General features: G+C 33.1%; 1 protein-coding gene across 1 annotated transcript in view; it reads left to right on the forward strand.

Moving 5' to 3' along the window:
- LOC140439749 (facilitated trehalose transporter Tret1-2 homolog) overlaps positions 1-1,506 on the forward strand; it is a 155,003-nt gene extending 153,497 nt beyond the window's left edge. Inside the window, exon 3 of the mRNA XM_072529879.1 lies at positions 26-1,506. Coding sequence (XP_072385980.1) covers positions 26-1,335 — 1,310 coding nt within the window. The 3' untranslated portion in view covers positions 1,336-1,506. The remainder of the gene's footprint in view (positions 1-25) is intronic.
- Positions 1,507-12,021: the final 10,515 nt, after the last annotated feature.

Here is a 12,021-nt window from a genome sequence, read left to right on the forward strand (position 1 = left end):
AAATAAATATTTTTTTTCTTTTTAGCAAACATCGTCAGCTTTGTAGCTGGTACCGTCCTAACATGGACCTCTCCTGTGCTAGATAGATTAGGAAATAAAATAACAACTCCTTTTGATCATCCAGTGTCTTTAGAAGAAAGGTCATGGATATCGTCTTTTTTTCCATTAGGCGCTATATTTGGACCTTTTATTTTCGGATTTTTAGCAGATAAGATAGGAAGAAAGAAGACTTTAATTATAAGCGGAATACCATTTGTAGTATGCTACTATCTTCTTGCATTTAGTAAACATGTTGCTGTATATTATGTTGCTAGATTCTTTTTGGGTATAGCTTTAGGTGGCGTTTATACTGTCATACCAATGTACGCTGGAGAAATCGCTGATAGTTCAAATAGAGGAACTTTGGGTTCAATGATGAATGTCTATTTATGTTTTGGATTATATTTTTCGTACTGTTTAGGCCCCTTTGTAAATCTGATGACATTTAATATAATTTTAGGAACATTTCCAATCATATTTTTGGTCATATTTACACTTATTGCACCAGAATCTCCACTGTATTTGCTAAGCAAAAATAATATACGAGGAGCAAAGATCTGTCTTCAAAAAGTGAGAGGTTACAATGTAGATATCAATCAAGAACTTGATATGATTCAGAATAAAATTGAAGAAGACGGAAAAGGTTCAATAGTAGATATCTTTAAATCTAAACCACTAACAAAAGCTCTTGGTATTACTGTTACATTGGGAGTGATTCAACAATTTTCTGGAGTAATCGCAGTATTTTTTTATGCTCAATCTATATTTGAACAAGCTGGCAGTTCTTTACGACCAGAGATTTGCTCCATCGTTATTGGATCTGTGCAATTTCTTACTAGTTTTCTTACTCCGTTTTTAGTGGACCGTTGGGGTCGAAAATTATTATTACTCATATCAGCAGCTGGTATGGCTTTATCAGAAATTCTCTTAGGTATTTACTGTTTATTAAACTCTCACCATTACGACGTTTCGTCAATAACATTTTTACCTATTATTTGCCTTATTGGTTATATATTTATGTATAACTTTGGATACGGTCCGTTACCTTGGGTTATTATGGGAGAAACGTTCCCACCAAATGTAAAGTCGTATGCTTCTTCGATCACTGCAGCTATTTGTTGGACAGCTGGGTTTATTATAGGCAAGTATTTTGAACCTTTGGTACTGCTAATAGGAATTGGTCCAGCTTTTTTTATTTTTTCTGGAGTTTGTATCTTAGCGGTACCATTTTGTTTATTTATTGTTGTAGAAACGAAAGCTAAAAGTGTAGCAGAAATCTTAAAAGACTTGGATTAATTCTGAGAAGACACATTTATAATAAATGAATATTAAGGGGACTTTTACTTTCTAAATTGGAATAAAACACAATTTTGAAATATTAAACAAAAAACTATTATATTTATGATCATAATTTTTTTTCTATTCATTGTTAAGAAGGATTTGAGGAATAAAATTTTTTTTTTGGCACTTATTTGTTTTTCACCACTGTAGAGGGCGTCTTTTAAAAGATGCATTTTAATTTGGGAGACCCTTTGTAACAACTTTTTTTAATTCTAACAGGATTGGATTCTTGAGACTTAAAACTAATAAATATACCTTATATTTTTAAGGCCTTTATATGCGATTTTATGTAAATTTACCCCTGTAATAAACAGGTAGGGTGTTTTTTTTAACTTTTTAGAGGTTTATCTAGTAGTCGTATATATAAAGCATTAAAAAGTATTTGGTTTACTGAAATTGTATCGTTGATTTTGAAAAAAAAAACGGCTCCCAGTTTTGAAATATGTGATGTAATGAAAAAGCGTTTGAAATATTTTTACTGTAATTTTATGAAATAAAATAGCCATCTTTATTTTTTTACCTCTAATCAGCGATTTCTGGTGCGTATTGGTTGAACTTACTGTCGGTGAAAGCTGTAAATGGTCGGCCAAACCTTTTTTCTTTTCATAACTTTGCCCCCTTTTGATGTCTCGCTGTTCCTTCTATTGCCTTGAGCAATACGAGATTTGTCGATATTTTCAGACCAACTCGTTACTATTTCTTTTTATTCCAATTTTTATTTTATCCAATTTTGCCGAGGAACTTAGTAGTTCAGAATTGTTTTCTGCAGTAAGCTGATTACCTTTAAATTTTCTTTTCATGTTATGCTTATTTCAATGCGTCCCCTTATTTCGACCGACTTTTAAATGACCACCAGAACCAGGCTTTTTTTCCGATTTCCAAAACAATTATAATTTTCGATAAATTTCAATAATATAAAACAAAGGTGAAACTGAACGCGCGATGTTGTAAAAAAACGAGTTTTAGCTCAGGTGCGTATCCACATAAATACAGCTATAACTTCGTTTCTGTGTCGAATTTTTTAATACAATTTTAGGAGTAGAAGTCTTTCTTGAAGAGTTTCTATAAGTCCCCTTAAGAGAAACTTTTGTTAAGATAGTTTGATGTACATATACGTTTGAGTAAATTTTAATAATTAGTAACGGCAATAGTCCAGTTTACCACGCCTTACAAAACATTACAAAAAATAAAATACCTAATAATAATAATAATAATTTTGATATCGTAAGTATCTGGGATGAGTGAATTTTCCCCTTAGAGGGAATGTGAACCGTATGGCTAAATCTCGATAATATCCTGTGAACACCATAAGATCATGCAGAAAGCTGTGCTTTTTCTCGATGTCCAGATGCGTATGAAAATTTTTAGGAGATACTCCGACGTAGCAAGTCAATTAGGGCTCAATAACATGGAAAGAGTCCCACCAAAGCTCAATTCTTTTGATACCGTAGATATCTGGGATGAGTGAATTTTTCCCTTAGTGTGCATGTGAGCCGTATGGCTAAATCTGGATAATAATCAATTGCAATCAAACAGAGACTATTTCAAGAAGACTCGTTGAGTTATCTGTGGTTCTGTCTGGCGATGAACCTCCATCACCGTTTTAGCATCAAAAATAACATTACTGTAGTGGCAGAGCTTTGTCATCTATTATATATGGATGGTTTAAATCTATTGGCTTCCACTTGAAAGCCACCTGGACCAGATGCTAAATACTGTAGAGAACTTCTCTAATGATATTAGTATACACTTTGGTCTTGACATGTGCCGTGTCTTAAATGTAATCAAAGAAATGGTTCAGTTCAAATGAAAATTGAGATAACTACGGAGTTTATATGAAGAGTAAAACAGCTGCTTCGTTTTCACACCTTAACAGTAAAAATTTGTTTAAGGAACTAAACATCTACGCACGTTCCGCGCTTAGCTATTCATTTGATATTGTTAAGTGGACAAAAACTGATAGAAAATCTTCAGCGAAAAGTATGAACACACATTACGAAGGCACAAAAACACCATCCTCGAAGTGGAGTAGAAAGAACTACATTATCGCGGTATTTAGGAGGACGAGGACTTATGGATATAAGTGAGCAATTAGAAAAACAGATTTCCAATTTAACAACTTATTTTCAGATGCAGGCTGAGACATCTACTATACACCGGGCGATTTGCGTAGTAGATGACACAACACCGATCAAACTGTGGGAACCAAAAATGCGCATAAACCATTTTACTAAGGATGAAAAAATGCTTACCTGGATGGGTAAACCTTTGCACGGTCGACATCCCAATGAAGTCAAGAATATGTCGACAATATAGCGTCGAACTCTTGGCTGATACCAGGAAAGATGTTACCTGAAACAGAAGGTTCATTACTTGCTATTTAGGATCAGATTATACCAACAAAAAATTACCTCAAATATATTGTCAAAGACCCTCACGTCCAAAACGAGAAATGCCGATATGGATGTCAAGCACAAGAAACCATCCAACATCTTACCGGGAGCTGCCAGACATTTGCTGCAACTAAACTGACTAAAAATCCTTCAGTAAGGAATACCTATCAAACTATGACTTCTCCAAGCAAACCGTTTCCCAAATACGTCCCAGAGAGCATGCTGGAAAAGACAACTTCAAGCTATATTGGGACCGCCCTGTGCTCACAGACCAAACAGTAGCACACAATAGACCAGATCTCGTACTAGTTAATAAACTAACGAGACAAACACTAATCGATGTGCTGTCGCTGAGGTGGATCTACGGAAGGTTGTGGATCACCGTCAGTTGCTCTATCCGCTAAGGTGGATGATCTTAATAGCCTTTGTGACTCCATAGTACACTAAAACAAAGAGACAAAAGGAACAGAAAGAAAATAAGAAACACGAAGACAAGTTTCTTTATTTATTAAAAAACCGGCACGTCGGGGTCAGTTCGCCAAGGATTCTCCCACTCTGAGAGTATATCGAGGGTTCCTCACTGGATGACGTGTGTGACCAGGCGAGTGTAATTGGACACACGCCTCTTGCTTGTTCCGAGTTGTCCACTCACAATACGAGTTACGTAAGTTTGAATAACTTACTAATAACGGTCTCCGAGATAAGCTTATCTCGGAGACTGTCTTTAGTAACCGTATAGAATGGTATAACAACTCACTGGTCAAGCTTTAGAGAGCGTGCTTTGTTGCTGGGCCGATAAGGCGAAGCAGAAGCGCAAATTAACCTCAAACACGCCGCGTGGGAAGACCTGAGAGGTACCTAAAACAGAGGGGAAAGAATATGGAAAATAACCGAAGTTGATATAAAATAATAAATAAGTAAAATTGAAAGTGTTTATGTATAAATGTCCTGTAAGAGAAGAATAACAGATGGTTATCAAAAATACACACACAAATATATATATATATATATATATATATATATATATATATATATATATATATATATATATATATATATATATATATATCTACATCTACGGCATAAAGTGGACTCCGCCCATGTTAAAATTCAGGTTCAAGTGAGCTCAGTGGTCAACTGGACACCGATATACGGAGCTCACTTGACCATTCCATAATATTGGCTCTGTCGATTCGTCAATATGTATAGTTTCATAATTTTTAAAAATTTTGTGGAGCCCTTAAGTACCCCTGTATCATGAATGTATATTGCATAGTTCACGTGTATATCTTATAGGGGTCGTTCAGATCTTTTTCACTGTATATTGGAACCATAGGTATATCGGTTTAAGTAAGCTCTGATAGTTTGGCAACTCTGCCATTAAGCTGTATACTTCTCGCGTATAGTCTGAACGGTTGATATGGACTCCTTATTTTTGTTATCGTTCATACGCATTACAGTGTGTAACAGATATGTATACTATTAACTACCTGTTTTTGGTAGGTACGTGCTTTTCTAAAAATAGCTTTATAGATACAAAAGGATTTCGTTACCAAATTGGATTTTTTTCATATGCGGAAATTTCCTAATGTATTTTGTTAACGTGAGTATGTCTTCATACGTTTTATTTAAGAATTCGATAAATAAGAACTTTTTTTATTTCGTCCAATGTTTTATGATATCTTGTATACAGATTTTTATTATTTTATTTCTGGTTTTATCTGTGTACTACATATAATTCTGGATAGAAGGTTATCTCAAAATAAATATTTATTTGCTTAAATAGATATTTTTGTGTAAAAATGGATAGTAGTGCACAAAAAAGGGAAGAATGCTTAATTTATCTAACAAGAATTATACCACTTCACCCATATTACATACTTCTGAATGTTTTATCTCCTATTTAGGGGTAATATGTAGTCAATATAAGTGTAGCTAGTGTCAAATTTGCAATGATCTTTATAAGTAATAGCTTACTGACTGTACTTTACATGTTGAGTTCAAATAAATAAACCTTGTCCCTTCAGAAAAGAGCGATTTAAATGGCAAAGTCAACGAAGAAAGTGTAATGAATCTTTTATCACCCCAGATTCACACAGGTTAACCGCTGTTTGCAGGCAAGAATCTTCCTGACAGATTTAAGGAAGATAACTACCATAAGGAAGTTCCTTTTGAGGGTTCAGATGGCGAGAAGCAGCTTATTTTTTTTGTATATCTTGCAGATGTGTTGATCTAGCCAGTTTTTCCTTGATTCTAGTCATAAAATGGGTTGTTATTTGTGGAGTGAATGTTACGAATCTAGACTTTGTTTCTTTTGTTCTCTAGCTACTTATCTTCGGATATTAGGTGGATTGATAACTACGATATTGTAGAGCTTATGTATGGATGAGAGTCTTAATATCCGCTTAATTTGGCTGACTAATTTATAGCTAAATCTACGTGTCAAGTATGTATTGATGTCACCCATAAAAGCTAGTTATATTTGGCAGCAGAAGCATAGAGTTTAAGCGTCTACATTTTAAGAGTGGAAGGATGTGCTTCCCGTTTTTAGCTGACAAGTTTGCGGAGAAAATACTATTTTTCTGGTTCTAGTTTGCCATTTAGTTTTAAACAAAGTTCTGTAAATTACAAAGTGTGTTTAATGATTTTATGACACTATTAGTTCAGGTATATGTTCAAATTTGTGAAAGCGTCTCTGTTAGGGACATTGAAGGAGCACACCTGAATTTTTCCAGGGTTTGGCTTAAAATTGATTTATAATCTATTTTTATTGTGTTTAAGATATGATTTAGATTTTTCTCCACTTCAGCAACAAAAGTTTGTGGTTCTGCAACAATAGATGTATCGTCTACATAATAAAAGTCCTAGTATTTACTGGAATGGGTTGTGTAAATGTTATACAGTGTAGGTGCCATTACGGTACCCAAAAGGAGACCGTTCTTCTACGTTCTCAATCTTCATCTTTTCTTACCATTGAGTGATACGGAAAATCTTCTGTTGTTCTATTACCTAAGGGGATATCACATAGATTTTGGAGAAATGTCCTTTAATTTAAGGTGTCGTAAGCAGAATTTAGATTGACAAATACCACTCCTCATGTCTGATTTTTTTTATATCCGTCTTCGGTGTGTTGGGCAAGATTTAGTATGTGTGACGAACATGATCTACCCTGTCATATATAGCCACTTTTATCTTTAAATTTAAGTTTTCCTTCTATTATCGGTTTATATTAAGGATCATATGCAGAAGTATTGTGTATAGCTGAAAAAATAAATAGATATATTGGCCGATAGCTTTTGTGGTCGTTGGGGTTTTTGTCAGGATTAAGCAAGGCAACAACTTTGTCTTTACTTTGCTTGTCTACAGACTTTGGATATTAGCCACTGTTGTATTTTTAGTCCAAATTTTATACTTAGTTTTGTGTTTAGATCCTCAGTCAGGAGCCGTAATATTGTTCATAATATACGTGAATAGTGGATCCAAACTCAACATCGTTGAAAGGTTTCCTCAGCTGACTGGTTTTGTCCTCTCTTATTTTAAGTTTTTCTTTGCTTCTTTGCCGGCATTTATTATGTTTATTTCTTTATTTTCAGCGATTAGCTTAATACCAAATACCCTAGGTTTGGCCCTCTATTTGCTTCCTGCAGTAGAAATACGTCACATTTGTGTTAAGCGTATATGTCTGATAAGCTTAAGTAAAGTAGAGTGTGTGTATCTGTAGATATGTCCTTAATATTTATAGACATAAGTAGAATAGTTGGTCCTAAAAAGGACCGATTTGACAAACATCATATTGAACGGGTGATTGAAGAATTAACCGATTAAATAATTATTCCTTATCCAGAGTAAGAGTACGCTCGATTGCGGTGGTCTTATTGTAACTTCAAATTTCGTGAAGGTTTCTACTTTGAACTCCATAAAAATTTAAATTTTACATACTGTTACTTATAGATGATATTTCGAGTCAGATTTGTTTAGTAATAACTGTACTTATATAGTCTCTTTGTGAAAAGTAAATGAGCTTGTAATATCGGTTTACAACTCATATATGGATAATAAGGAAATAAACAGGTTAAAATGTGACAACAAATTGCTATATAACAGTACGAGACAATATTCATATGCTGTGGCAAAATCATCATATTTGGGTTTCATGTTTCAATTATCATATTTACATTGATATTTATGTGGCAATCAGCTGTAAAAGTCAACGCAACAAGATTCTATTGCCTTTTTGAAAATACAGCCACGTAAATGGCGTTTTTAAAATTTATGTCAATATTTCTGAAGTGCCTTTTCTAGGATAATTTTTTTAAGCCTAGTTCGTTTGATTATATGTAATTGATTTGATAGTCCACAACAGATAAGTATTGATTGTAGGTAGGATAGCAGGTGTTGATAAATATGATGGGTCGGTAGATAGTCTCATTATTCCTAAATCTGACCATATGTTACCTCCCCCTTCATTTGTGGAAGTCCTAAGGACATTTTTTCTCTTGGGGCATTCTCCCAATTTAACTTGGCAATGCAGTTATTATAGAGTCTTTGGATAAAGCCAGCGCAACTTTAGCATTGAGATTTAGTTTCTTGTACGACGTTGCTATCTTTATTTATGTGTTTAATCTTGGAATTAGTTCTGTTCGGTATTGGTTAGTACTCGGACCTCTGTAAGTCGGAAAATACCTCTGATGGCTTTTCTAGCAATCCTGGTCTAATTAATACGTTCTCGTCACGTCTCCACATATTAGCACTGGTTTGCTCACTATTTTATATACCCTAATTTTAGGGATTCGAATTAGACTTCTGGATTTAAAAGAGGGTAATAATATATACATATACATCAGTTAGCTACCTGAATATTTCCTTTTATTTTTTATGTAACAACGTTACCTACGATATCTAAGACGCTGCAATCTTTTAAAATTATATGGCTTTATTGTTCCGTTATGCCCTAATCTAGATCCTCTCTTTTGTATGTTAAAAAACATTTATTTGATTTTCTCATTAGTGACTATTAGACCGCTTTTTTTGCTGCTACTAGTATTATTTTATAGCATTCTATTATTTAATTTATGGATTAAATCCGGATAGCAAATAGATATTCTTCACTTTCTCAGAGAAATAATATTCTAACATACAAAATCCTATTAAATTGTCAAAACCTTCCTTGCATATTCTATTCACTTATGAGGAGCAGCAGCAATATCAGTACCATAATAATGCGTATAGTTCTGGACTGGCTAATTGTTGGATAATGAGAAGCATGAGTGTAGCAGTTTTAATGTTTTCGGGACTGCTACCTGGTATCGGGGAGCAGAATTATCATTACCGAGTTATATATCGAGAATATAGGAATTATTGTCTGAACTTTATTATTATTAAACAACAATATATTCCCTAGTAAACTAATCATGAATTTACAGTAAGAAAAATGTTTGAACGTTGGTTATGAAAACATCATGTACATACCACCGGATTCACTATGTCGATATCCAGCAAAATCCCTGTAATAATGATACGGGAAACCAAAGATGAAAATATGCTCCAAGAAACTCTGTGTTATAAAACAGTCGAATAAAATACAGATTCTCAATTCAAATAGTCAAAAAATTAATGAACAGCTTACTAAAATAGAAATAACGCCTATTTAAGAAGTACTCCATTAACGGCCCAAGGGACAAAGCACTCCTAGCATATGCTAATGATATATATCTCATAACTCTAATAAGAAACTCTCCCGTCCAAAAACTTCAATAAAGTGAAGACATCACGAAAAAATGTTTCACTTAAAATCAACGAAATGAAAACCAAATACAAGCGAATCAACAAAAGAGACCAATTCAATAAATCTCAATAAAATATTAAAGTTAACAACTACAATTTTGAAAATATGGAACACTTTAAATATCTTAGATAAATAATCGTGGTTAATAAAAACGGGTGTGGCAGTCCAGTGGGACTGCCGGTAGAAGTTATACTTCTATACACGCGTTCGCCGTTACAAATTTATATGGGAGTCAATCTGCACAATCATTACATATTTAATACTATAGGTAAGAGAGAGCAGAAAGAGAAAAATAATTAGGTATATAGGTATATGGTGCATCGTTTGCTGTATATAAACATTTGACCTGTAATAGGAGTATAGTAAATGAAGGATTGTATCAATATTTTAATGAAAATATATATTTTTATTTTCATATATGTATAAAAGGAGTTGAATGCAAAAAAAATTTTTACGCATACTCTGCAGTAAAATGCATTGTTTATTTTGTTATTAATATAAAAATTACAATACAATACACTGCAACATAATTCAATATAATAATACAATACAAATTAAAATGCAATATTCATAAGTATTTAAAACTGCCAATATACATAACTTACTTTACGAAGATAAAAATAAAAAACCAACAACTCGGATTATGTTGTAAATTTTCATTTAATTTTAAAATTTAGCATTTTTGCGTATATTACATATATTTAATAACATTAACGTGAGGTTTTTAAATATTTCAAAAATAAAAATAGGAAATTCATATTGCAATTCGAACTCACGTACACCAGCGTATGAACCAAACACGTAAAAGATTTGCCAATTAGACATGATACTAACGGATTTCAAAATTGACAGTTGTCTGTCATGCAGTGATTATTTTGAAATGCAAAAGCCTAAAATAATTATGAACAGTTAATAAATAATACAAAACATATCACATAAATAATAATATTATTATATATTATATTATATAAGTATATAACATTATATAATATAATATAATATATTTATAATATTAAATATATATACAAAAGGAACATTTTTATTCCCGAGCTAGGAAGAGAGAGAAAATATATCTTATGTCTCTCTCTTACTCATTATCTTACATATGTAATGATTTCACAGATTCACTCCCGTGCAAATTTCCAACGCCGACCGTGCGTATAGAAGTATAACTTCAATAATGCCACTAAAGAATCACAGAGCATAATTCAAACTTTAGACCTATTTTAATACATGGATGCGAATCATGGACAAAATAGGAAAGAACTACGAATATATCAAAGAAAAATAATAAAAAAAATGTTTTAACCTCATTATCATATCGCTTACCAATCCGTATAGAATAAGAACATATACTGAATAAAGAAAGCTCTTATACCGATATTGTTCAGGAAAATAAATCGCTTAAGGTAGATCGGACACATGCATAGACGTCAAGATGTCAAACTTGTAAAACTGGTATGGAAGGAAGTTAGCACAGAAGAATGCCACTTGGGCGTCTCAGTATGCAATGGAGAGAAAACTTCCAATCATATCTCAAAAAATTAACATTTCGTTTGATTACAGATTCGTGGAAAATCGACCAACTTGGAGAAAAGTTAGCGAAGACTCACCCAATGTTATAGCGCTACGTAATGATGATGATAAAGAGAAAGGAGAAACAGTGACAAAAAGCAACAAAAATGGACTAATGGAGCAAAGCTGCTTCAAAATCTTGATTGGAAGGGATTGAAATGAAAGTATAAGAAATACAATGGATGAGGGGGATTCACTTATGAGGGGCAGAAGAAGTACTATAATAAGGCGTATAGTCTTGGACTGGCTAATCGTTGGATAATAGGAAACGATGAGTGTAGCAGTTTTAATGTTTTCTAGACTGCTACCTGGGATCGGGGAGCAGAGATATCAGTACCAAGTTAAGGCATATAGGAATTGTTGCTTGAACTTTAATATTATTAAATAGCACTATATTTCCTAGTAAAATCGTCATGACTTTACAGTAAGACAAATATTCGAACGTTGGTTATGGAAACGTTAAGGACATACCACCGAGTTCCCTATGTCGATATCCCGCAAAATCTTTGTAATAATGATAACCGTACCAAAAAAACAGAGATTAAAATAGGCGCCAAGAAACTGTGTTATAAAACAGTCGAATAAATACAGATTCTCGATTTAAATATTCAAAAAATTTATGAACAGCTTACTAAAATAGAAATAACGCATATTTAAGATGCAATCCATTAATGGACCAAGGTACAAAGCACTCCTAGCATATGCTAATGATATTGATTTCATAAGAAACTCTCTCCCGTCCGCAAACGACATTAACAAAGTGAAGAGAGTACGAAAAATGTTTCACTTAAAATCAACAAAATGAAAACCAAATACAAGCGAATCAAAAGAAGAGAGCAATTCAATACATCTAGATAAAATAATAAAGTCAACAACTTCAATTTCGAA

Source organism: Diabrotica undecimpunctata, chromosome 4 (assembly GCF_040954645.1).
Source record: "Diabrotica undecimpunctata isolate CICGRU chromosome 4, icDiaUnde3, whole genome shotgun sequence".
NCBI lineage: Eukaryota > Metazoa > Arthropoda > Insecta > Coleoptera > Chrysomelidae > Diabrotica > Diabrotica undecimpunctata.